This window comes from Carettochelys insculpta, chromosome 11, assembly GCF_033958435.1.
Source record: "Carettochelys insculpta isolate YL-2023 chromosome 11, ASM3395843v1, whole genome shotgun sequence".
NCBI lineage: Eukaryota > Metazoa > Chordata > Testudines > Carettochelyidae > Carettochelys > Carettochelys insculpta.
The window spans coordinates 16,655,333-16,681,178 of record NC_134147.1 but is presented as its reverse complement, the minus strand read 5'-3'; the positions used below and the strand labels follow the sequence as shown (position 1 = coordinate 16,681,178).

Sequence of the window (25,846 nt, the reverse complement as noted above, 5' to 3'; positions counted from 1 at the left end):
GGGTAATTGCAGACAAAACAAAGAAACCAGCAAGAACATTTTCCAAAGAAATAAGAATTTTAAGTAATAATTTGCCACCTTCCCCTCCTCCCCATCAAAGTGATGGAAAAATGTCTTTATGTTATTCTAGCAGCACAGAAAAACCAGGTGTCAGGTGAAGAACAACTTAAAACACCCATGGAGCCACTGTTGTGCTCAAGATTATGTTTCGGTTTATTGTTTGTCTTGAGCTGTTGATCTTATATGCTAGTAATGATGTGTACTGTGTTAAAAACACTACTGCATTAAACAGAAGAAAAGAGTAATAAGCAAAAGGAAAACAGGAAAGCACCCAAAGGTAATAAAGGCACATTTAAAGGTAAATTACATGCAGTACGCAAGGTTTAGCTGTTTGTAAAAATAAAGACTGCACATAGACAAACTTAGAGCACAAGGTTAAATTACTAATGAAAAGGAAGAATATGTAAAAACGTTGGCTACTGAAAACAAAAATCTGTTAACTGAATTGTTTTAATTAGTCTTGTCTGCAAACTCCCGTGAATGCACTTGAATGTTGTATAAGGCGGCCATTAACACTTTCCCTAATTATGGCAAGGGATAACGCAGTGAAGGCCCTGTGAAAATACAATTGCTTTCAAACACTCTTTCCATGTAAACTACTGGATGCTATTGGATTTGCTTAATATAGCAAGGAAAAATGAGAAGCTAACAAAAATAAAATAAGGTTCCCAAAGAGGGTATTGGAAATTGTTTTGCGTAAGACTAAATTAGAAGTTAAAGTGCTGGACACCACTAACATAAGCGTAACACAAGTTTGCATAATCAACAATATCAGTGTGTATGGGAAAACATTTATTCATTGGAGCTTAGGCTACACTACAGGGAAACGTCAGGAAAAGATACACATTGTGCACCACAATTTGTGTTATCTCCTGCCGACAGTTCTGTTGGGAGAGGCTCTCCTGACATTTGGCTTGTCCACATGGGGCTGAATGTCATGAAACACACCCCTGCTGGGACATCCCTTCTACCTCATGGCAAGAGGTGTACAGGGATATCAGCAGAATGCATCCACTTTCCCAACAGCGGTCTCGTAAAAGCGGACACAGAGAGATAAGTTATCTTTTCTGTTAACTTTGGCTGGCATGATTTGAATACTCAATCACTTCAAGAAACAAAACTGACTCAGTTTTCACAACAGACACCAGAGAATATATGGAAACTATTTTCCATAAGAATATATGGTACAATATTATCACAGCTTTGTTCCCCACATCCAAGGCATGCTAGGTATTATGGACTACCTTTTGCTAACTGTATTGCTAGTGTGCTGCATTTGCCTGTTATGTGTGCCATGTGTTGTTGGCTTAAAAGCTTTAAGATACACTTATTTGCACTACAGTGACCGATTCAACTTATCAAACAAAAAAGCAGTCCAGCAGCACTTGAAAGACAAACAATAATGGTTAAGTTCTACTGGACTGATTCAGCTTATGAATGTTGAATGGTCCAATGTAGATAAATTTGTATTTGTTTTATAACCTTGTATTATGTTTCTAAACCACTTGCTTATAACCCTGTATTAAATCTTTTCATATAGAAAGAAACCTGTACCGTTTTCTTACTCATTTTGTATTAAGTCTTTTTCTAGACATACAGAGGACTCCATATTAAGTCTTTTGGTAGAAACTGTATTGAGTCTTTGGTAGTAGGTCTCTCCCCTTCTACTTAATCAACTGCCCTGTTGAACGAATGAGGTGTGAGAGGGAGTCCTGGAAGGGAAGCATCTCCCAGTAGCTGCAGCAGTTGCGGAAGGGAATAAGACCAGATCCAAGACAGTAAAGACCTGCCAAGTGGGAAAGACCAGACCTACTGAGGACCTTGGGAGTCCAAGACAAGCACCTCCTTTGGAGAGTGGATCCAAAGGCCCTCTTTGAAAGTGAATGTGGCAACAGGGATGACTTACACAGCCACGAGTGCGTACGGTTTTCCACATTAACTAGGACTGCTTTTATATGGTGTGTAGATACAGACTAACTCTAACTAGTGTAGATTTGCATGAGAGGGCCCACCATAAAGCTAAGACATTGTTCCCCAAATTGGGAGGGGGGTATGAAGAAATTCCAGGAGGGGTGCATGAGGCAACCTAGCTTTCCCCCTCATTCCCCTGCACCCAAAGAAAAAGCCAGCCTTTGCGTCCAGCTCTCAGCCCTGCCATTTGATGTGGATGACCCGGCACAGCTGCTATAAAAAGCAGGCAGCCAGCCAGCTAAGACCCACATGGACCATGTGGAACCAGCTGCCTCCTGCAAAGGTGGGGGTTGGAGGAGAGTGGGCTTAGAGGAGGAGCTGGGGGCGTGTAGCTTAAGTGAGGGCTATGGGGTAAGAGCAGGGAGCTGGTGGTGCCCGGCTTTGTGGGATGAGAGGGGCTCAGGCGGGCAGCTTATGGGCTTGGGCTGGCCGGTGGGTAGCTGGCCCTGGGAGCGTGGAACTTGGGCAGGTGGCTCAGGCACCTGGCCCACAGCTGGGGTGGGTGGCTGGTGGGCAGGCAGCTGGTCCTGGCAGCATGAGGCTTAGGCAGCTCTGGCAGCTGGCATGGGGCTCAGCCTGCTGGGGCCACACCAGACACCCGCAAGGGGTCAAGAAAAACTACTTGTGCTTATTTTTAATTTTAAACAACACCCTTATATCAAGTTTGTGTTTATTTTAAATTACGAATTGAATTTGTTGTTAAAAGGGGGTTGGACGATGGTAAAGAAGAGTTGGGGGGGCCACGAGCATTTCTCAAAAATCAAAAGCAGGGGGGGGATGATGCCAAAAAGTTTGGGAACCACCGATCTGAGGTGTTTTGCAGGAGAACCCTGGGTCTCAACCTCAGAGCACAACAACTGATTGTTTTTTGTGCATCTACGTGAGTGCAGAATATCACATGCCTACAATGAAGCAGCGATTCACACCCCCACACCCTGCCAGTGAATGTGACATTTTTGTCTTATGGACCTGCACAAGACCCCATATAATTCTTTTTAAGTACAAGAGCCCAACCCCTGCTCCAGTGCCGCCAGGCAGAGGGAGGGGAGCTGCCCAGGGTTAGATCGCTTGAGAGCAGGGATACGTGTGTGCACGCGTGCCCAGGCTCCAGCACAAGGCACTGTCAAAAGTTCTTGATATTGGTCTTTACCAGGGCCTGGTTCTTGGCACACGGCCAGCGATGGCCAGCACATCTGGGGATGCAGGGAGTCCAAATTCCCCCTTATGGCCCTAGCTCCTGCTTATCTCCCGCCACGGCACGGCCCATGGGACGGGCCAGCTCTGCCCTTCAGCCCCTCAGGGCTCTAGCTGCCCCAGCTCAATCCACCTGCACATGCACAGTCGGCCCAACCACGGGGGCATTCTCTGGGAGGTTGGGACACTGCTAGCCCCACCTAGGGCTGGCGTAATTCCCCCCCTCCACCACCCCAAGCCTTTTCAGCAGCAATGGAGAGCACGGTGCCTCTGGCCAGCAGACATGAGCCTCCCCCTCCCTCATGCAGGCAGGCAGCCCCATCGGCAGGGTGAGAAGCAAGTTCATGATCCTTCCAGCAGGGGCCCAGGCTCCCCGCTCGTCCCGTCAAGGCCCAGCACTGGATCGCTTCTGCTTCTTGGGCCGTTTCCTCTGCTGGCTCTCCTGGCTGCTGGGATCTGCATTGCGCTTGGGCACGGTTTTGGTAACCACTCTTTCCATTCCATCCCACAGCTCATCTTCCTCCTCCTTCACCTCCGCTTGGGCTGCAGGTTCAGGCTCCTCCTCCTCCTGGGGAGCAGCAGCACAGTCAAAACAAGCAGCACTCCCTGCGGTCCCATGCTGAGGCTGCGGGGTCCCTGCCCGCCACCTTCAGCAGGTTGAGGGGAGCAGGAGGCAGCTCCCTGGGCTCTCTCCCCACAATAGAGTTACCGTGCAGCCAGCAGAGAGGCAGCCAAGGTGCAGTGACCCCACCCATGGAGCTCCCACCCTAAGAAGTAGCCACCTCTGCTCCCGCTCTTCCCACCACACTCACCTCCCACTTCTCACGGCTAGTCAGCACGAGGCAGTTCAGCCGGGACTTCAGATACACCTGCCAACAACGGGGAACCTCTGTCAGAGATCAGGACTCAGCAATACATCCAAGCAGGAGAGGGACTCTCAGCAGTGCCGGCCACTCCCAGCAGGGGGGCGAGGGCTGCGTGTGGAGGTCCTTCCCGCAGGGGTGCGGTACATCGGACAGGTGAAGGTGCAGCTCTCACCTTGTGTATGAGGCGCTTGTCCTCAATGTTATGTACCCGCAGGAAGCGGTCAAGGCCACAGGAAGCCACGAGCGGGAGGGTTGGGTGACACTGGATGCTCCGTACGCTCCCGGCAAAGCCCTTCAGGCATTTCACCAGCTGTCCTGCACGGAGGGGGACAGACATCAGCGACCCAGCCCCCAGTCCCACCACCACAGATCCAAGCCGGAGGGCCCAGCACCATGTTCCCCACTGACTCCACCTCAGCCCACTTCTGCCTCCTAACCGTGCCAAATCCCACCCCCACCTCCCCAAGAGGCACTTCTCCCTCACCCCCAAGGGAGCAACCTTCCTTCTCCTCTGCAGAGCCTCATCCGATCCCCCAACATTAGCCCCTCATGTGCTGCAGCTGGCAGCAGCTAAGCACAGTGGGCTGCAGCCACCCCCCAGCTCCTGCTCACCTTGCCGCAGGTCAATGAGGGCCACGTCCCCGTGGGAGCTCCCTACCACCACAGAGCTGTAAGGAGATGGAGGTCAAGGACAGGCAGGACAGGGGCCAGTGCCCTAACTCCCCACCCCATGGGCAGTACTGCCCAGCCAGGCTTCCACCCGACCACTGCCCAGCAAGAAGGCACCAGCAGCTCCGCTGACCTCTGGGAACAGAGCCCAGGAACCGGATTCCGCACCCCGTGTAATGCGGGAGCCAGTGCTGCCTCCCACCCAACAGAACCAAAAGGCAGATTCGCTGCGGAGCTCTGAAGAGCTGCTCAGCTGCCTGCCCTGGGCATTCAGAGTCAGCGCCTCGCTCCGAGCCTCAGGGTGATGCCCTGCCCTCCCCCGCCCATGTTCAGAGCCCTCCCTCAGCCAGCAGAGAGAGCGACTCACTCAGCCCCAGGGGTGAGGGAGAGGGCTGTCAGGGGGTACTCCCCGTAGGTCGCCTCCAGCACAGGGCGCCGCTGTGGGGAACTGGGGTCATACAACCGCACCTGGGAGAGACAGACAAATGGGGTCAGCGTGGCCCTGCAAACCCCCTCCCTGATAAGCAACTGCTCTGCCCCAAGCAAACGAGCACCAGAGGTCAGCAACTGTCTGGGTACCATCTTCCCAACCTCCTGAATGCCCCTCCCCTAGATCCCCCACTCCTCCCACCTCTGCACTTCAGACCGACCCCCCCGCCCTCCCCCCGCTCCGCACTCCTCCCACCTCTGACCCTCTCAGATTGACCCCCTTCCTCCCCATCAGGTCCCCCGCTCCTCTGCACAGCTTCCCCACCCTTCATTCGCTGCGCCAGCTTCTCCACTCCTGCACAGCTCTCTTATCCCTCCATCCTCTACCCCTTGGACCCTGATCCTCCTCCCAAACTGCCACAGCCCCTTCAGACTCTAATCCTATATCCTTATTGCCCCAACTCTCTTCTCTACATTACCTCAACTCTTCATCTCTCCTGCACCTCAGATCCCGATACCCTTCCCCATCTGCCAGTGCCTCCAGCTTTAATTCTACATCCTTATCACCCCCAGCTCTCTTCCTTCCATTTCCCCAGCTCCACAACCTCCTGCCCATCCTTTTCTCCATCCCCTACTCCCTAACCCCCATCCTGTGCCTCCACTTCCCTGTCCCCAGATCCCCCTCACTGCCTGACCCTAAACTGCTCCCCAGACCCTGTCTCCTTTCCCACCCCATCCCTCCCAAGTCCCTCAACTAACAACCCCCTGCACATGCCAGTCCCTCCTTTGCATCTCAATCCAACCATCAGGCTCCTACCTGGTGATGTCCAGTGCAAGTGACAATCTTCTCAGAGCCAGGTATGAACTGCAGGTCACACTCCCAGACAGGCACCCGGAGATTGAGCCAGTCATTCCGCACCTGCAGGGAGGACAAGGTGAGGTAAGTGGAATCACAAAGCCTGGCTGAGCTTGCTCCCAAATGACCCAAGAAGGTGCTGTGCTCCAAGCAGGGCCAGGAGGTGAAATGCAGATCTTCCCAGGGATTGGGAGGAGGGATGAGTGTGTATGGAGAGGCACAGGCTCAGCACCAGAAAGCAATGGGTGGATCAGGACAGATTCTCTCACAAGAGACAAGGGATCCTCTCCCTGCACCAGGACAGCCAAGGGAGATGCTAGTAGGAGGCATGGCCAGGGCTCCCTAGGGCAGGGTAAGCACAGCCAGAGCTCCCTAGGGCACAGGTTGGTTGGATGTACGCCCAGGATAGGCACTCACGTTTTTGGCACGGAAGATGGGTTCCTCAGGGTGGTGCAGGTCCCAGACCTTCAAGGCATTTTCCTTCCCACCAGTGCCCACGCACTGTGGCTGGGCTGAGTTCTGGCGCATACGGCACACGCCAGGCCCGACCTGGACTTCCACCTAAAAAGGGCAACAAAAATGAGAAAGTTATATTACTCCCTACAGTGCAATCAAGAATTGTCCCGACATGGCTTGGCTCCCTGGAACCACTGTGCAAGGAACAAGCATTGGTCCCAATCTGGCCTCAGATTTCTTCCCAATGCAGCATCACCCACCACCAACCCATCATCCCTTACCCCAAGTATCTCTCTTTGAGAGCCTTACATTTTCAGATGAGGCATTCCTCCAGACCTTGAGGAGACCAGACTCCACGCAAGTAATGAAGGAACTGCCGGTGCCAACCAGTGAGAGAGAGAGAAAATCCAAGTAGTTGGGAGAGAGAAATAAGTCGCTGTTAGTTTCTAAGAGCAGGCCCAGGCCATGCTCACAGCTAGAATTAGGGGGCTAGATGGATGGACAGGCAGGCAGGCTAGGAGGGGTTGACACAAAGGGGACTCAAACTCCCTACTGAAAGAAGGTGAATGAAACACTCTCTCTCTCTCTCTCTCTCTCTCTCTCTCTTTCTCTCTCTCACACACACCTAAATCATATATTCCCACTGGGAAGCAGTGCAGATTAAGTTTCTGACCGAAGCATCCAACATCAGCTGCTGCAAGAAACAAGACAGCTAGACCTATTAGCATGAGCCAAAGGTAAATGTATACACGCAAGTTGTGACAGAACATTCAAGGGATGCTGGGGTCTAATCTGGGGGTGGCAGAAAGCAGGGGATGATCAATTCCCAAAGTTCAGTGCAGGAGATCCAATGTTAGATGGACTATGGATCTGGAGAGAGATTGGGGAATAGAGAAGTCCATGTGTCTGAGCCCCAGGAGGGCGGACTGTGAAAGAGCTGGAGTTGTAGAGAAGCAATTCCAGAAAGAGATGGGGAGTGATGAGTAAACCTTGGGGTTAAATGGGCCCACAGATATGATAAAAACCTAATGATAAACACAAGGGAGGTTGGTGCAGCTGCCCGGTACATGGCATAAGACTCACCTGTCATGCACAGCCAGGCCACAGAAGGAGCCCTCCCCGCCGAGGCACTGCCATGACTCTGTGAACTTCCCCTTCTCGGTGCTGAACAGCTTCACTGACCGGTCCAGGCAGCCGACAAGGATCTGGAGAAAAACGGTCGGGGGCATCCCAGGCTGCTGCGTCCCCTCACCCCCCCACCCCCACGCACAGGTCCCCAGGCTTCAGCCTCTCTTCCCCGCGCCCCAGGCCATCTCACCGCCCCCGCCGGCCCCAGGCTGCTGCATCTCCCTCCCGCTTTTCGCCGCCACACGCCCGAGCTCCTGCCGCAGGCCCCCACCTCGGACTCGGAGAGATCCCCCCAGCACATGGCGCAGACAGCCTCGTCCCGGCGCAGCGCCGAGGCCGCCACGTAATTAGTGGCCTGTCTCCGCCGCAGGTTCACGCCTAGGAGAGAGACGGGACATGGTCACGGCGCGGGGGGGAGTCAATTCCCTCCCCCCCCCCCCCCCAACACGCCCCTCCCCCGGTACCTTTCAGAATCCCGGTCTCGGACCCAACCCACACGTGATTCCACCGCGCAGGAGACGCCATGTTGTCGCGGTACCTCTCTCTGTCCGCTCCGACTCGCAGCCTCCTGCCTGTCCTAGGGGGCCGGCATGTGCGAGAAGAGCGGAAGTGGGGCGGGGACGGACCGCATAAAGTGTAGCGTCCCGAATCGGAGGTTTGTTAGACTGCGCGCGTCGTGACAGGGCCGGTCGAAGCCACTTCCGGTAGATGGTGTCACGTCGAACCCTTCCCTCCCGACACCTAGTCCTACTCCCAACGTTCCTGTCTGCCCCCAACCCCTTATTTCCAGGAACGCTGGAACAGATCCAGCGGCCGCTTTTTGCCCCTCCCCACGCTGGGGAAAGGCCTCGCTCTTTGCTCGCCAGCGGCCGGGGGAGGTCGTTAATGGCTTTCAGGGATCAGAACCGTGAAGGTAATTCAAAAGCTGAGGTGGGAGCTGGGTCCACACGCAACAGTCACAGCATAGAGCAGTTTCCCGACTTTATTTGGCCATGAAACCCTTTTAAACCAGAAATAATTTTGCAGAACCCCATTCCGAGGCTCTGTCCAGGTTTTACCACCTCAGCCCCCACAAGCTCCTAGCTTTATCCCTCATCCCACAAATCTGCCCCCGCCCCCATCACCACGCCTAACCCCTAAGCCCCAAACCACCCACCTTTAACTCCAGGATTAACTGGCCTCAGCCCCCAGGTCTAACCTATCTGTGGCACTGGCCGGGTGAGGCTACGGTAGGTGGCCACATGCAACCAGCAAAAGGAAGGCTAGCGTAAAGATGTTCGGCTGCCAGGGGTGAGCTGAGCCATGCCCAAGGGAGGGATTTGGGCACTTGGGTAGTGGGGCAAGTGAGGGGCTTGCTGCAGCTCCCCGCCCAGCAGCCACTGAAATAATAAAACTAAGTTTAATTAACAGCCAGATCTCTCCCACCACCCTGCTGGACATTAAACCAATTAAATTTAGTTTTACAGTTTCAGCAGCCACAGGGCAGGGAGTTGCAGAGAATCCAGCAGCAGCAGCATCCAAACCTGGAATGGAATTTTCTCACAGAACCCTTATTTCCACTTCAAGGAACTCCAGGGTTCTGCAGAATGCCATTTTGGAAACATTGCAATAATCTACACCCTGGGACTAACACAGCCACTACACCACATCCTTCACTCTGCATCATGGAGCTGGCATATACATCAGCCTTGGTCACATCCTCCACACACAACTGCCCTGCAGAGGGATGCAAGCTTGCCATTGAAGCACACCAACTTATATCAGAAGCAACCACATGGAGATGGCAGCTGTTAACAGCTCAGTTACTGTCCTGGCTACACTGGCCCCAGCAGCTGGTAGTGTATCATTTAGTACAGACTTTCACTGCAAGCCTAAACAGTGACCAGAGCAATTAATTTTAACAAGTTTGGATTCTGGTTCCAATGGTACCCCAAACATGACTCCATCCCTTGGGGGCCTGAAGGCAGGTTGTACTCAGGTCCACAGAGGTGAGGGTTAACGCACTACAGAAGTGAGATGAATGTTAAGTAGAGCACCCTGAGCAAAGAGGTAGCTAGAGTGGTTGCATCATTAGCCTTGTCAACCCAGCATTTTGAATTTGATCTTTGATGGGGGCTTTTGAGTATCTGGGTCAGGTTAGAGTAAGTCAGTGTGGTGTTAGGTTCTGCTGTGAGAGGAGGTGATTGAGCTCCATGACCACTCTGAGGTAGGAGAGAACTGGGGCACACTTCCACCAGCTTTCTCCCACTCCACCATAGCCAGCTGATTACAGGCAGGAATCTTAATCCTCTGCCTGTCATTCTCACTTGCCCCCCTGCCCCAAGAGAGAATTAAAGACACACCAGGAGTCACTTCAACTTGAGACTGATGCATGGTATCAGTGAAGATATCAGCTCTGGCCTAGTCACCACAGTTCAGTAGCTGACGCTGTTCCTGGCCAGCACAAGAGCTGAAACCAGGGAAGGAAGGTGGCTGCTACCCCATTATACCATTGTGCAGGAGCTGTTCTCAAGAGCAGGACACTGCTTCTTTGTGCCATACCAGGAGCACTAGGCCTCTTGCTGGTTTGTACCTGGTGTCCTGCAGCCCCATGGTCCATCCCTTGAGGGGCCAAAAGGGAGCCCACTAAGCCAGTTGGAGTGTCCCTGCCAAACTCTATAGGATTGGCAATCCAGACCAAGGCCTTTTCTTTAGTCTAGCCCTCAACTTCCTGAGCAATGAACCCTTGACTGCCAGCACAAACAGGTTTGTAGAATTTGTGGTCATGCTCAAAATGGGTCCAAGTCACTGTGCCTGTGCCAACTGATAGAATCATAGAAGAGCAGGACTGGAAGGGACCTCGAGAGGCCATCAAGTACAGCCCCCTGCCCTCATGGCAGGACCAAGCACTTTCTAGACCATCTCTGAAAGCCATCTATCTAACCTCTTCTTAAATATCTCCAGTGATGGAGATTCTACCACCTCCCTTAGCAATTCATTCCAGTGTTTGATTACCCTCAAGAGTTAGGAACTTTTTCCTAATGTCCAACCTGAACCTCCCCTGCTGCAATTTCAGCCCATTGCCTCGTTCTATCCTCAGAGGCAAGGAAGAACAAGTTCCCACCCTCTGCCTTATGATACCCTTTTAGATATCTGAAAACTGCTATCATGTCCCCCCTCAATCTTCTCTTTTCCAAACTAAACAAGCCCAATTCTTTCAGCCTTTCTTCATAGGTCATGTTCTCTAGGCCTTTGATCATTCTCATTGCTCTCCTCTGGACCCTCTCCAATTTCTCCACATCCTTCCTGAACTGTGGTGCCCAGAACTGGACACAATACTCCAGCTGAGGCCTAACCAGCGCAGAGTAGAGCAGGAGAATGACTTCTTGCGTCTTGTTCACAACACACCTGTTAATGCATCCTAGAATCACGTTTGCCTTTTCCACAACAGCATCACACTGCTGCCTCATTTAGCTTGTGGTCCACTATAACCCCTAGATCCCTTTCTGCTGTACTCATTCGTAGGCCGTCCTTTCCCATTCTGTATATGTGACACTGATTGTTCCTTCCTAAGTGGAGCACTTTGCATTTGTCCTTATTAAACTTCATCCTGTTTACCTCAGGATGATAAGGGCTGTGGGTGGAATTTAGATGCAGGCTCCAGGCTGGGTTGAGGGAATGGTGCTTACCTGGGGCAGCGGCTCGTGAGCAGGGAAGCTAGGGGTCCCATAGCAAACCCCCACAGCTTAACACATTGGTCATGGGGATATGTGTAGACATTCCCATCCCGAGGCTGCTGGGAACTGCCAGCAGCTGCTTCTACATAGAAACAAAGATGGGCAGCAAACTACTTCATAGTCCTGCTTGGTGGTAGGGTTCCCCTGGACACTTAGGTTGATTGGCATAGCAGGCAGAGAAACCAGCCCCTCATCATTGGTGGAACAGGGCCCCAGTGCTCTGAAGTGAGTGGAGCAGAGGCACCCTGAGCCCATCCATCTTGCAACCCTTTTGCTGCAGGACTTTGCAAGCAGTGACCTGCTCCACCTGGTAACCCCAACAAATAGATGGATATACAACATCTCAGAACTGGAAAGGACCTTGGGAGGTCATTGAGTTCAGTCCTGTGCTCATGGCAGGACCAAGCACCCTCCCTTTAAAAAAAGGGAGTGTGCCCTAGGTCCCTCAATGCCTCTGCCCCACCCAGGAGTGGGCTCACAATGCTGGGTTTAGCTAGCTAATGCTCAAACCACTGAGCTATCCCTCCCCCAAGAATGAGACCCTACCACCACACCCCCTAATCAAGACAAGAGGCTGCAGTGAGCCTCTGGTGAAGTGTTTTATTTAAAGTCTATACATGTACACACACTACACAGGGCTGACTGCCCCCATCTCCACAGCTGCTTCTGGGTTTGTTACAGCTCAGCAGGGACCACTCTTGCCAGGAACAGATGTAATGGGCAAAGCAGCATCTGGTCCACACATTTTAACCTGCAGGAGCAAAGGAGACCAGTGAGAGGAGTGCTTGGCACAGGGAGAGGGACTCCCATGCTTAAGCATCAACTGGGTAAGTGCTCCATCTGATCCCTGAGGAAAGCAAAGGGACTGGGGTGACAAATTTACATCCAATAGAGGTGTGCCCTGCTGTGGGGTGGGAACACCAGCACAAGTAGTATGATCCCTGAAGATGGGAGTCAGCACTGAGGGCAAATAAAAGTAAGTCAAATATACTCAGTTTTGCTTCCATGAGCTGTGCTTCCAGGCAGCCCTTAGAGAAAGGCACAAGCACAGGAGAAGTGCTTCCTTTGGCATACCACATCCCTTGTCCCCAAGTCCCATTAGACTGTTCCCTTTGAACACAATATTCTCCTCTCTCTCTCCAGCAGCCCTGTGGGTTCAGCCTTGGCAGGATCTAGACCAGCATTGACAGTTAGATGTAACCTGCTTTCCTCATCAGGACATGGCACCAGCCCACAGCTGACCCCCCAGCCCAGGAACAGGTGGGGGACACATTCTATTCCCACTGCATTGTTATGAAGGGAGCAGTACTCCCTTGCCCTAGCCAGAGTTCTCAGCATACCTGCAGCTCTAGCAGCAGACTGTCCATTTCCTGACTGGAAGCAAAAGTTCCTGAAACAGAAAACCAACTCTTGGTGGCTGCTCCTTGCAGCCCTCCACATTCTGAAACCCAGTGTGTTGCCAGGCTCCTGGACTCAGAGGGAACCACTCAGTCACAGGGATCAGACTGGGGCGGTAAGTGTCTCATCACTGAGGAGCCAGAGGCTAGGTGAGGATCCCCTGTGGTGGGGCAGAAGGTTGCCATGCAGCTCACAGCAAGGGGCAGATGTGGTTTCTGCTTTGGTCACCCTTGCCCACCCCTCCTTTCCAGCTGACAGACCCAGTCATCACTCACCATTCCAGGCACTTGACCCCATGCCACCAGCCACCTGTGGGACAGAACAGTCAGTCAGCAACTCCCCAGCACAGATGCCTCCAACTCATCCCTAGCTCTGCAGTTCCTCAGTTGTTCAAGTGTTTTCATATTTATGTTAAAATCAAAGTGAGCTAGTTTGGTTCATCATTAAAACTGCAGGTGAACACCCTGATCCTGCAACAGCAATTCTGTGCCTGCCCCCTACACATGACCAGAGTGGAATAATCCACCAAGAGCTGGCTACCCTGACACCAGCATGCAGCTCTACTCCTTCCATGCCCCAGAAAGGCAGCATGGGGCACTTGCAGCATCTGGTCTCTGCAAGGGCTATTTATAAAGGGCCCTGGAGAGAGCTCAAGGGCACTTACCCATGTCTCACTGCAGTGGAACCATCCATTCTGGCCTCTTTAACCTAGGAGAGGAGAGATTATTTGATCCGAATCTTTGAATTCTAATTTGCACCCCTGGATTAAAGGCCAAGCCTATGGCCTGTTCCTCAACAAGCTTCAGAGTCTGAGTCTCAACAGCAACATTCAGCCGAACGAGATTCCAAGAAGAGTTCATCATGTCAGTGTGAACAGGCAGCTAGAACTGAGCCCCACCCAACAAGCAGCAGCTTCTTGACCCCTTACCTGGTCAGCTGGGTCAGGAGCTGGCCAAGTCTCACTGTAATAACCTGAAAATAACCAGATCATCTTTTTAGCATTTGCTTTCTCTATTGGGTAGTGATGTTCTTGAGTGCAATTCACTGACTACATCCTCTCCCCTTACTGTTTTACAGGATACTGCTCCTGCATGAGATGGCAATATGCAGAGCAGTATTTGATGTGAAAAGGAGGGATTAATTAGCTACTATACAATGGCAACAGTAACCTTAGGGTTAGGATGCACTCAGTGAGAGACAGACCCAGCCCAATGTCCCATCAGACTGTTCCCTTTGGGAACATATTCTCCTCCTATCATGCTGCCGGTACCAGTGGGTTCAACCTTTGCAGGTTCTGGTACCAGGACAGACAGTAAGACAGGCACAAGTTTCCTCATCAGGACAGCTGGCAGAGGTGAAGCTAGCACTATGTAGGTCACTCACCTTTCACATATTGAGATCTCACCTGTGTAGAGAAAAGAACTACATCAGTGAGCACAGGAACAAGTTTCATCTCACAGCAGAAACAGAGCAGTCTGATCAGGGCTTTGGTAACTCAAATGCCATGAGACAAGTGTCGTCCAGCTAACACTGTTGTCATCCTTTCAAACTGCCATTTGCCAACTGTCAAAAGTAATGACCCAGATCAGAGCTACCTGGGGAACTGGCCAGGTCCTACACCATGTTAGAGACAGTAGGAAAGTTACCTACCTGAGACAAATTCACCCTGGAAGTTCACCTAGAGGGAAGACAAAGTCTCCTAAGACAGGTGCCTGTGTATGACCAGCACTTCCAGCCCAAGGGCCAGATGCCATCAGAACTCTAACATGCTATTGATCAATGGTCTTCAAAAAACTTTTCAGAGGAACAGTTTAAGATCACATGGCAAGGAGACTGTGACGGGGCTTGGAAACTCAAACCAAAGGGGAGTAATCAGCAGAGCATTAGCACGGCAAGCCTCCCAGTACCACAGAAACCAACTCCCAAAACTCACCAGTATACAAGGGCAGACTCCATTTGGTGATGTAAGTAACCTGAAACAGAAGGGCAAATTAACTCTATTCCTAGGCCAAGAGAATCACCTCATCCTGGGGAAGGTCTCCCAAGTTCTCAGAAGGAAGCTGGCATCAGAGAGACTCAGCCATATGCTTGTCTATTTGCATTCATCACTGAACAGCAGGGGAGCAGAGTAGGTCATCAGGAAATACCCTCTTTGCAGTCACGTTCCCTCTAGTTTTAACCCACCCCTGAGCATAATGAGTTTATTCATGTCCATCACCTTCATAATGGTGCACATAAAATTCATGTGGTAGGAAACCAAGGGGCTCCAGCCATGGGAGGGGGGCACTGAGGTTACAGTGCAGAAGGTACAGGGTCTGGGCTGAGGGATGCATGAGGATGCTCTAGGCTTAGGGGTGACTCAAAGTGGGGCAAGGGTTAGTGGAGCTCTCCCCCAACTATTTGCCCTCAGGGCAGCAGTGATTAAAAGGAAAGGTGTGCAGCAACTTAGCTTGCAGCCTACAACTGTCAATTACTGCAGTGATCCTCAAACTAGTAAACAGGATGAAGTTTAATAAAGATAAATGTAAGGTGTTGCACTTAGGAATAATCTGTTTCACACATACAGAATGGGAAAAAGACCGTCTAGGAAGGAATACAGCAGAAAGGGATCTAGGGGTTCTAGTACATAAGAACATAAGAATGGCCATACTGGGTCAGACCAAAGGTCCATCAAGCCCAGCATCCCATCTGCCGACGGTGGCCAATGCCAGGTGCCCCAGAGAGGAGAACAGAAGACAAGTGATTTATCTCCTGCCATCCATCTCCTGCCCTTGTTATGAAGGCTAGGGCACCATACTTTATCCCTGGCTAATAGCCATTTATGGACCTGACCTGCAAAAATTTATCAAGCTCTTTTTTAAACCCTAATAGAGTCCTGGCCTTCACAGCCTCCTCGGGCAAGGAGTTCCACAGGTTGACTGTGCGCTGTGTGAAGAAAAATTTCCTTTTATTAGTTTTGAACCCACTACCCATCAATTTCATTTGGTGTCCCCTAGTTCTTGTATTATGGGAAAAGGTAAATAATTTTTCTATATTCACTTTCTCCACACCATTCATGATTTTATATACCTCTATCATATCGCCCCTCAATCGCCTCTTTTCCAAACTGAAAAGTCCCAGTCTCTCTAGCCTCTCCCCATATGGGACCCTTTCCAAGCCCCTAATCATCTTAGTCGCCCTTTTCTGAACCTTTTCTAATGCCAATATATCTTTTTTGAGGTGAGGAGACCACATCTGCACGCAGTACTCGAGATGTGGGCGTACCATAGTTTTATATAGGGGAAGTATGATATCTTTTGTCTTATTATCGATCCCTTTTTTAATAATTCCTCACATCCTATTTGCCTTACTAACTGCCGCTGCACACTGCGTGGATGTCTTCAGAGAACTATCCACTATAACTCCAAGATCCCTTTCCTGATCTGTCGTAGCTAAATTTGACCCCATCATGTAGTACGTGTAATTTGGGTTATTTTTTCCAACATGCATTACCTTACACTTACCCACATTAAATTTCATTTGCCATTTTGCTGCCCAATTACTCAGTTTGCTGAGATCTTTTTGTAGTTCTTCACAATCCCTTTTGGTTTTGACTGTCCTGAACAACTTGGTGTCATCTGCAAACTTTGCCACCTCACTGCTTACCTCATTTTCTAGATCATTGATGAACAAGTTGAACAGGATCGGTCCCAGGACTGAGCCCTGGGGAACACCACTAGTTACCCCCCTCCATTGTGAAAATTTACCATTTATTCCAACCCTTTGTTTTCTGTCTTTTAACCAATTCCCGATCCATGAAAGGACCTTTCCTCCTATCCCATGACCACCTAATTTACATAAAAGCCTTTGGTGTGGGACCGTGTCAAAGGCTTTCTGGAAATCTAGGTATATTATGTCCACTGGGTGCCCCTTGTCCGCATGTTTATTAACCCCTTCAAAGAATTCTAATAGATTAGACAGACACGACTTCCCTCTGCAGAAACCATGCTGACTTTTGCCCAACAATTCGTGCTCTTCTATGTGCCTTGCAATTTTACTCTTTACTAGTGTTTCTACTAATTTACCTGGTACTGATGTTAAACTTATCGGTCTATAATTGCCAGGATCTCCTCTAGAGCCTTTTTTAAATATTGGTGTTATATTGGCCGTCTTCCAGTCATTTGGTACCAAAGTGGATTTAAAGGATAGGTTACAAACCACTGTTAATAACTCTGCAATTTCACATTTGAGTTCTTTCAGAACCCTTGGGTGAATGCCATCTGGTCCTGGAGACTTGTTACTATTCAGCTTATCAATTAATTCCAAAACCTCCTCTAATGTCACTTCAATCTCACAAGTTAAATATGAGTCAACAGTGTGATGCTGTTGCAGAAAAGCAAACATGATTCTGGGATGCATTAGCAGGTGTGTTGTGAACAAGACACGAGAAATCATTCTTCCGCTCTACTCTGCACTGGTTAGGCCTCAGCTGGAATATTGTGTCCAGTTCTGGGCACCCCAATTCAAGAAAGATGGAGAAATTAGAGAAGGTCCAGAGAAGAGCAACTAGAATGATAAAAAGGTCTGGAGAACATGACTTATGAAGAAAGGCTTAAAGAATTGGGCTTGTTTAGCTTGGAAAAGAGAAGATTGAGGGGGGACATGATAGCAGTTTTCAGCTATCTTAAAGGGTGTCATAAGGAGGAGGGAGAAAACTTGTTCTTCTTGGCCTCTGAGGAGAGAACAAGAGGCAATGGACTTAAGCTGCAGCAAGGGAAGTTTAGGTTGGACATTAGGAAAAAGTTCCTAACTGTCAGGGTGGTCAAGTACTGGAATAAGTTGCCAAGGGAGGTTGCGGAATCTCCCTCACTGGAGATATTTAAGAACAGATGAGATAGATGTCTGTCAGGGATGGTGTAGATAATGGTCAGTCCTGCTGTCGGGGCAGGGGACTGGACTCGATGGCCTCTTGAGGCCCCTTCCAGTCCTAGTGTTCTATGATTCTACGATTTTATTAAACTACTCAGCGAATTTAACTGCCAGTCACATAGGAATGAGGAGAAACTTTTGTGGAACCACAAATCCCCATTCTCACTTAATGCTAGACACTGACATTGCAGGCAGGATCATTTCCTTGAAACCAACATGTAGAACTCAAGTGCTGCTGCAGAGATCAGGAGCAAGGATTTTGGATCAGTCCAATAGGTAGACTCCAAGCCAGCACTGACCATCCCTCTCCATGCTGCCCAGACAATTCTGAGGCAAGCACCACATTTGTACTAGTCTAAATGAGACACCCATGCAGAAGACCCCACCTAACAGAGCATCAGTGGATGAGACCCACTTAAGCCTCCCAGCAACAGTTTCCCTGCTCCCACCCTCTGTATCTGCATTAGGAAAGATAGCTGCACCCAAGCCCTGGTGTAACAAAAATGGTTTCTCCTGAGTCAATTACTCCACATGCTATGTAAATGTTTTCATCAGAGATGGAAAAAAAGCTTGTCTACTCACATGGTAAGAAGGTACACATACACATGACTGGTTAGCACCCATGCCTGAGAAGAGAAGAGAAATTAACCTTAACACTGCAGAATCACTGAATTTTCTCCTCTAAGAGCACCATCCCTAAGGTTTGGCCTAGTCATTCTCCATGTTAATGAGAACATGGGCCTTATGGGCTCTTTTGTGACTGTTCCACAAGGGCCTGCTGTCCCCTCACTCCTGCTGACCAGCAGGATGTAAGTACAAGGCTGCAGGATCTCAATGTCATCCCCATCTGAGCTAAGATCAGTGCCACTCAGAATCTGGTAAAGGTTTTCTCCACTGACATTTCAGAAAGAGAGAGTTCAGCATTTATCATCTTCGCAGCACTTCACGTACACCCATTACCAGGTAGCCAATTAACAGCAGTGACCTGCTCCTGTAACACTAACATATCAGCCCTAGCAGCATGTCCCATTTGAGTCACTCCCATCCAAAACAATTATCTAGGAACTTCAGCCATTAAGAAAGCACAGGCCATACGATTGCCATAGCCTTATAAATTTATCCACGGGCTCTATGGTCACAGTAAGGGTCCCCAGTACCAGAAACACCAAAGAATAGCAGCCCATATGAGCTGGGCTGAGCCCTCAGAAGGAGCAAGAATGGGAGATGCATCTCTAGTCAACCAGTGGTACACAAGCTCCAGCATACAAAAAGCTGCTTGTAACTCACCTGGCAGGCACGAGGAGACACCTTTTAAAGCCTGCACACAGAGAAACAGCATCAGAACCATGGAATAAACACCTCCACATGGACAAGTCCTCCACCAGCCCGTGGCCACCCCGGGAAAAAGGCAGGTCTGATCTCCTCAGAAACGTTCTGGGTCCTCACAGGGCTGTCAGCACAGGTCTGTGACAAGGCTCATCACGGAGAGATCAGACCCTGCCAGCGTAGCTCCGCCTTGCCCTTCCCACCCACACCAATGGCCAGCGGGGACGGGGCTCCCGGCGGACGAAGATGCCCCAGGCTGCCGTCTCTGGCACGTGGTGGTGGGCAGCGCCGACGGTTCAGCCCTTGCCTAGGAACCTGGCGCAGAAGCGGGAAACCCCACCCGCCCGCCACTGCTTTCCCCAAGGATGGGGAGAACCCGCGTTTGTTACACGTGGGAGCCGATCTGCCAGGGCAGCGCTACAGCGCGCGCTGCCGAGGACACCGGGAGAAGGGGGTGGTGGGACGGCGGCGGGCAGCCAGGGGCCGGCAGAGGAGCCGCGGAGCGACCTGGAATTTCGGCGGGGTGGGGGTGAGGGCCAGGGGGCGCCAGAGACACCGTGAGGCGAGGGGCTGCAGGGATGGGGGGAGGGCGGGGGCCAGGCCAGGTACACGGACCCGCTCCGCAAGCCGCCCGACACGGCACCGGCCCTTCCCAGCGCGCAGAACGTAGCTCCCGCCGCGGGGTCAGTGCCAGCCACCCTCTCCCCCCAGAAGGAGCTTTAGAAATCGCGCCGCATGGTCGCAAACCAGCCCCGCCCTACTCACCTCCACAGCTCACGAGGAAGCTGCGGCAAAAATGGCCGAACACACCTCACGCCGGGACTTAAATACCCGGGAGCCACGGGGCATGCTGGGAAATTGCCCTGTCGCTATACGGCGCGAGGAAAGCCGAATGCGCATGTGCACCTATTGGAGGCCGGGGGGGGCGGGACAGACGGCCGAACGGTTGGGGGGGAGGGCGGTACACACAGACGTGTGCGCATGCGTAATGAGAACATAAAGGCTGAGGAAACGGCGGGAAGGTCGTGGCTTTGGGGAAAACAAAAACACGGAGTGCGCCTGCGTCAAAAGTTGGCCGCAATGCGCATGCGTCCTGCTCTCGGTGAAAGCCCGCTCGGGGCCGGGGGCAGGGAGCGCGAGTAGCTCACCGCCCGGGGGGGAAAAGTGGGGCCCTGTTGCGTCTCCCGCGGACGCTCGCGCCGTCCCGCCTGTCCCCTCTGCGGGTGGCGTGTCCCGGCGCGGTCCAGGGCTAGCTGCCGCGCGGCTCTCCCTGCCTGCAGCCCCGGCCGGGTGCCGCTGCCCGCGCCACACTTGCACGTGCTGCTGGGATTCGCTTTGCCATGGGGTGACGGGGGCTCCTGCCTGTGCGCAGCTCCTGAGCGCAGGGGGGCTGCTCGCTCTCTAGCCGCCTTGTGCATTGTCTGGCAGTTCCTCCCCGTGTGTTAAAACCGCCTCCAGAGCGGCTTCCTCAGTCGTGGCGTTCTCCACCTCCTGAGACAAAAGGTGGTCTCCAGTCCGGTCCTCGCGTCTCCTGGAGAATCCGCGTCCCGCTGTGTTGCTTTCCCAGCAGATGGCTGGGTGGGTGGATGGAGCTCCCCCTCAACAGCAATTGCTGCCCCTTGGATTACATTTTTTGCTGTCCGGGCTTCTTTTTAAGCCACCCCTTCTGCCTGGTGGGATGGTCTCCTAGATCTCTAGCATAGCACCCTTCTTCTTTCACCACTTCCATCCTAGCTCAGGCTTTCAACAAGTCTGTCTCCAGATCCATCTCCCCCTCAGTCCAAGTGAAAATATATTTAATAGACTTTTCCACCTGTGTTTCTGGAACAAGCTGTAGCCTTCTATACTAATATTCCAATCTTGTGTGTTATCCTAGCAGGTCTCTGATCTCACCTAGAATAGCTCAGTGGTTTGAGCATTAGTCTACTGACCCCAGGGTTCTGAGCTCAACCCTTGTAGGGGGCAAAAAGGGGTAGTGCTTTGTTCTGCTTACAATGTAGGGGACTGGACTTGATGGTCTCCTGAGGTCACTTCCAGCTTGAGAGAGGTGTAAGTAACTGTGTGGCTGCAAGTGCTTCTTGTTTATTTCCTGTGCCCCTTGCATTTGTAGGCAGCTATGTAAGATACTGCTTAGATTTTTGGCTCCCAGTTCTGCATTGTGCTTCCCTTTTCTCTAACATTATAGACCATGCTCCCTTCCATTTCTGACTCATCTCCTAGGTCTCCATGTTTATCACTTACCTGTGGGCTTTGATCACCGGCCCTCACTAAACCTAACTGAACGCCCTCCTCACTGGGTTATTCAGTCTGCACCCAAATATGGTCTTCCCCCCTTCCTCAAAAGGTGAAGCCCATCCCTGCTTCGCAATCTTTGGTAGAACAGCAGCCCATGGTCAAGGAAGCCAAAGCTCTTCTGATGACGGTATCTTTGCAGCCAGGTTGTCACCTCCAGCATGCACCTGATCTTGGCCTAGGCACCTACCTTTGACTGGAAGGACTGAAGAGAACAGTACCTGCTCTCCAAACTCCTTCACCCCTCCTTGAAGCCCTGTAGTCACTCATGATATGCTCAAGATCACACCTTGCAGTATCATTAGTACCCACATGGAAGAGCAGCATAGGGTTGTAGTTAGAAGGCCAGATAATCCTTGATAATGCCTCTTTAATGGGCACTGGGCAGGCAGCAGACTTCCCAAGATGACATGTCTGGTGAAAGATGGATGTCTCTGCCCCCCTCAGAACAGAGTATCCAACCACCATGATCCTGCTTTTCCTTCTTAGACATGGCTGCAGGCATCCCAACCTTGGGGATATAAAGCTTTGTCTGTAGTGCTTTTGGGCAGGGGAGGGCGTGGGTTCCTTATCTCTTGTATCTGCAACAATAACTGTTCTCCAGAACCATGGTGGGAGGATTGGTAGCAGGGGTCTCCACTAGAAGTGACCAGCTGACAGTGTCCCTCTGAGCCATTTCCTCCACCACCAGTGGTGTGCCAGCAGTCTGGTAAAGGGATAGCTTCCTCCCCACCACAGCTCTCTCCACATAAAGACGGTCAAGGAATTTGTCCTGGATTTGGATGCTTCTCAGTCTAGATACCTTCTTCTGTAGCTCTCCCTGAGATATTCCAACAGAAGGCATCTTTCACATAGCATGGGCTCCCCAGCTGGACTTTCAGTCAGATGGAGTTGCAAGCCACAGTCCCTGCAATACCACACCAGGATCTGGGTACAGGCATCCATGGTCAGGTAGTCTGTTTGGCTACAGGCGCAAGCAGGATATGTGGAATGATAGCCGACATTGTCCTTTGTAAAATCATTGTGATGTTCTAGCTAAAGGTATGGCTACAGTCCCACTGTAAAACCAAATTTTGAAATGGCCCTGAATATACTTAAAAAATCTCCTGTTCTAGGATTACAGGGTATAGAAAGCTTCAAGCCAGGACATACCTGTTTGAGTTTGTCTTGTATTACTGTAGGATTTTTTTAACGTAAAACACTAAGAGATGTAGCTGAAGTTGATGACAAAACTTAGTGACTTTTTGCAGGATTACTCCTTTGGCTCGATTGTGAATCAAGATATGAATAGTATTTGGTCTAACTTTGTCCAGAACATTTATAACGTCCTCTAATTTCCATTAAGATGAATGAAAAATTCACCCTTCATTTCAGTGCACCCTCAATATCAACAATCTTGGATTTCTTTACAATCCATCTTTCCCTGTTTCAGATTTCTCATTCTTGTCACCACTGCTCTTGTTCCAGTAGTGGGGATGCTAATCTATACAATCCAGTTCTAGGTGCAGGCACTCTGAGGGGGTTATATGACACTGTAAGTACAGCTCCAGCAGCAAGTCGGTAATACTCCAGCCGTGACCGTGGAACTGTGCTAATAGTAGCACTTGTGGTAAAATGGAAGGCCTAAGCCCATACAGCGCAGGCCTGGTTTGAGGCCTGAGGCCTAGCATCAATGGACAAAACATGGCTCAAAGCAAAGATAAGCTTTGAGCAAGAGGCAGGCCTCTGCTAACAGAACTTGGCAGAGACAGGGCTGAGAGTACAAAACACTAATTGGGTCAGGTGCAGAACAATAATTGGTATAAGTCGAAATCAGAGCTCATTAAAAAAGACCTTGATGCCTATTCCTTACAGATACAGACCCAGGTTCAGGAAAGGGTCTAAAATGACAGCATGATGGATAGAGATGATCTAACCAAACCACGAGGTGCAGGGAGATGGGTGGCAACCTGACAAATGTAAGCAGTAAAGTGTGCTTTGTTTGTACCCATATATAACAGGGGGTCTTGCAGACTGTCTTTTTCTGACCTCGGGGGGCAGTGGAATTCCCACTGGCTGTGTCAGTCCATTGCTGCAGGTGCATCTGTACAGTGTATCAGTGCAGTACACTATACTTGACAACTGTTATTTGTACCACGCTTGGCAATAAGCCCTGGCTGGGCACCTTTGATCCTTACCTGGTCTGTGGGCTTTGGGGAATCTTGCGGGGTCTACTGAGATTATTGGTCTCATATAATTAGACATGCATACAAGCAGCCTTCTGGTTATCATCAACAGAGCCAAAGACCCATGAGGACACAAAGGCAGTAAATCCACCGTACTACAGTACTGCCATGAAGTTACAAGATAAAGCACCTGTTTTGCGTTAACTGAAAGTTTCTGTTGGGCTCAGTGGCTCAGTTTAAATCATAAAAATATTACGTAGAGCCCTCTGAACTGAAGACCTCTAATGCGGTGCTGAGATTGATGGTAATCAAGGCCATATATACACCTACAAGAGAAATTCTGTAGTTCCTATATACAGCAGGTGTTCCCCTTGTGGATCAAGGCATGCGTGCCTTTTATGGAGTAGGCTGCAGTACAAGTCGCATTGCCCAGGAGTTGGAATAAATATCTGAACCGGACACAGCTGAAATGTCACAGTCAGAATAAAGGATTGCAAAACCCTGATATCTGGAAGTTTACTGGTGCTGACAAGTACATTGATTCATCTAGTGCTGTGTCCTGTGGCCAATACTAGCTTGCAACTGCTGCCACAGGTAGCAAATGCACACATGTGGGGTGCACTGTTTGTCTCTGCATGTGTAAGGCAAAGTCTATCACACAGAAGTACTTTTCCAATATTGAAAACCCTTATTGTAAACTGATGCTTAAACCACAGTCGTTAATGGGAATGAAACCTCAGCCATATACAGAGGAGTGTACTTGTGCACCCACTAAACAGAGACCCACACGTTGTAGCAACTTCCCTGTGACCGAAGCTTTGTTCCTCCCACGCCCCTGCCGTTCCACCTTTCTCCCAAATCCTACAGAGATTTCTCTATTACACCCCACTCCCCACCCTTCCACATCAGAAAGAGCAGAGAAGGTATAATCCTGTGTTGCAGTCTTAAGTCTATCCAAGGGAGTGAGAGTTTCCTGAGTAACAGAACTGCATGAGTGGCCTGGTTGCAGGGCTTCCTTAGGTGTCATCATCATGCTCCACCCAGCACTTCTGCTAGAGAAAGGGGTAGGGGGCATGGTGGCTTCCCTGCCACCCCACCAGTTCTGTTAGGGTTTGGGTGGAAGGAAGAAAATTTATAAAAATCAAAACAAAAAGCAGTCAAGTAGCACTTTAAAGACTAGCAAAATAGTTTATTAGGTGAGCTTTCGTGGGACAGACCCGCTTCTTCAGACCATAGCCAGACCAGAACAGACTCAATATTTAAGGCACAGAGAACCAAAAACAGTAAGCAAGGAGGACAAATCAGAAAAAGATAATCAAGGTGAGCAAATCAGAGAGTGGAGGGGTGTGGGGGAAGATCAAGAATTAGATTGAGCCAAGTATGCAGAGGAGCCCCTATAGTGACTCAGAAAGGTCCCATCACGATTTAAACCATGTGTTAATGTGCCAAATTTGAATATAAAAGTCAGCTCGTCCACTTCTCTCTCTAAAACGGTGTGATAATGTCTCTTCAGTAACACACATACCTTGAGGTCATTGACAGAATGCCCCATTCCATTAAAATGTTGACTAACTGGTTTGTGGATCTGGAGTGTTTTGATGTCTGTTTTGATTATCTTTTTCTGATTTGTCCTCCTTGCTTACTGTTTTTGGTTCTCTGTGTCTTAAATATTGAGTCTGTTCTGGTCTGGCTATGGTCTGAAGAAGTGGGTCTGTCTCACGAAAGCTCATCTAATAAACTATTTTGCTAGTCTTTAAAGTGCTACTTGACTGCTTTTTGTTTTGATAGTGTACAAACTGGCAAGTCCTCATTGTGCTTTCTGTGACTTGCCAGACACCCACTACATCTGCAAGAGATGCAGCAAGGACTGTCACTCTCGTGGGTCTTTATAGTCACAATAGACGCTGTAAATGAAGTCCTCAATTGAAACTTTAAAGGGCGCGATCCATAGTCTATGCAGACTGAAGGATGCCTACTACTACTACTAGTGTATAGACTAGCACGGCTTACTCTCTGTTACCATTTATAAAAATGAAGCAGTGTTGTACTGAAGCTGCAGCAGTGAAGAAAAGGCCTTGAATAATTGTAAGTTAGATGAATATCCCAAATATTCAACACATGTAACAGGAGGCATTCTAATGGATTGAGTCCAAGGATTGAATTTCAGTGAGTGGTTAGAACTCAGGATGTTAAATGTTGTGTAATCAACTAATCGAGTAGTCAATGTTTTTTCCTTTGACTATTCAATTAGTCAGTAAGCACTTACAGTTTGACATGTGCAAGAAACCTCGCTGTGGCTCTTGTACATTTCAAAGCAACTAGTCACTTCGGTACTCTATTATCCAATAAGCATTTACTATCAGGTAGTTGTATGCTTGACTAGCCGATTACATCCCAAGTTAGGACTAGATT

The 25,846-nt window shown here is 50.2% G+C and overlaps 1 protein-coding gene and 8 non-coding genes across 10 annotated transcripts; all 9 read right to left on the bottom strand.

Moving 5' to 3' along the window:
* Positions 1-831: 831 nt before the first annotated feature.
* WDR74 (WD repeat domain 74) lies at positions 832-8,342 on the bottom strand. Of its 2 annotated transcripts, none has more exons than XM_075005742.1 (11): positions 8,094-8,342; positions 7,901-8,007; positions 7,585-7,706; positions 6,811-6,874; positions 6,463-6,606; positions 6,007-6,108; positions 5,128-5,228; positions 4,704-4,759; positions 4,264-4,406; positions 4,038-4,094; positions 832-3,790 (listed from the first exon to the last, which is right to left on the bottom strand). In XM_075005742.1, the coding sequence occupies exons 1-11, from the start codon at positions 8,152-8,154 to the stop codon at positions 3,611-3,613; spliced, it is 1,137 nt and encodes a 378-aa protein (XP_074861843.1). In that variant the 5' UTR covers positions 8,155-8,342; the 3' UTR covers positions 832-3,610. The 2 variants fall into 2 exon arrangements, with proteins under 2 accessions (XP_074861843.1, XP_074861842.1); XM_075005741.1 differs by having other exon boundaries at positions 832-3,793; positions 8,094-8,338.
* Positions 8,343-12,438: 4,096 nt separating this feature from the next.
* On the bottom strand, positions 12,439-12,564 carry LOC142019395 (small nucleolar RNA SNORD22). Its single transcript, XR_012647057.1, has one exon. It is a non-coding gene; the product is annotated as a small nucleolar RNA SNORD22 (small nucleolar RNA).
* Positions 12,565-12,814: 250 nt separating this feature from the next.
* On the bottom strand, positions 12,815-12,881 carry LOC142019393 (small nucleolar RNA SNORD31). Its single transcript, XR_012647055.1, has one exon. It is a non-coding gene; the product is annotated as a small nucleolar RNA SNORD31 (small nucleolar RNA).
* A 239-nt stretch (positions 12,882-13,120) lies between these two features.
* Positions 13,121-13,192, bottom strand: LOC142019406 (small nucleolar RNA SNORD29). Its single transcript, XR_012647065.1, has one exon. It is a non-coding gene; the product is annotated as a small nucleolar RNA SNORD29 (small nucleolar RNA).
* Positions 13,193-13,540: 348 nt separating this feature from the next.
* On the bottom strand, positions 13,541-13,610 carry LOC142019392 (small nucleolar RNA SNORD30). The gene has a single exon (XR_012647054.1). It is a non-coding gene; the product is annotated as a small nucleolar RNA SNORD30 (small nucleolar RNA).
* Positions 13,611-13,957: 347 nt separating this feature from the next.
* On the bottom strand, positions 13,958-14,085 carry LOC142019394 (small nucleolar RNA SNORD22). Its single transcript, XR_012647056.1, has one exon. It is a non-coding gene; the product is annotated as a small nucleolar RNA SNORD22 (small nucleolar RNA).
* A 406-nt stretch (positions 14,086-14,491) lies between these two features.
* LOC142019407 (small nucleolar RNA SNORD28) lies at positions 14,492-14,569 on the bottom strand. The gene has a single exon (XR_012647066.1). It is a non-coding gene; the product is annotated as a small nucleolar RNA SNORD28 (small nucleolar RNA).
* A 219-nt stretch (positions 14,570-14,788) lies between these two features.
* Positions 14,789-14,857, bottom strand: LOC142019390 (small nucleolar RNA SNORD27). The gene has a single exon (XR_012647052.1). It is a non-coding gene; the product is annotated as a small nucleolar RNA SNORD27 (small nucleolar RNA).
* A 3,657-nt stretch (positions 14,858-18,514) lies between these two features.
* Positions 18,515-18,590, bottom strand: LOC142019391 (small nucleolar RNA SNORD26). The gene has a single exon (XR_012647053.1). It is a non-coding gene; the product is annotated as a small nucleolar RNA SNORD26 (small nucleolar RNA).
* Between the last annotated feature and the right edge of the window lie 7,256 nt (positions 18,591-25,846).

What these genes read in the sequence shown, in the direction of transcription:
- WDR74 (XM_075005741.1), bottom strand. Translation starts at nt 8,154, where the DNA reads ATGGCGTCTCCTGCGCGGTGGAATCACGTGTGGGTTGGGTCCGAGACC. An exon ending in CTTGCACTGGACATCACCAG is followed by an intron (nt 5,229 to 6,006) that starts GTAGGAGCCTGA and finishes TGTCTCTCCCAG; the next exon opens with GTGCGGTTGTATGACCCCAG. An exon ending in CTAGCCGTGAGAAGTGGGAG is followed by an intron (nt 3,794 to 4,037) that starts GTGAGTGTGGTG and finishes GCTGCTCCCCAG; the next exon opens with GAGGAGGAGGAGCCTGAACC.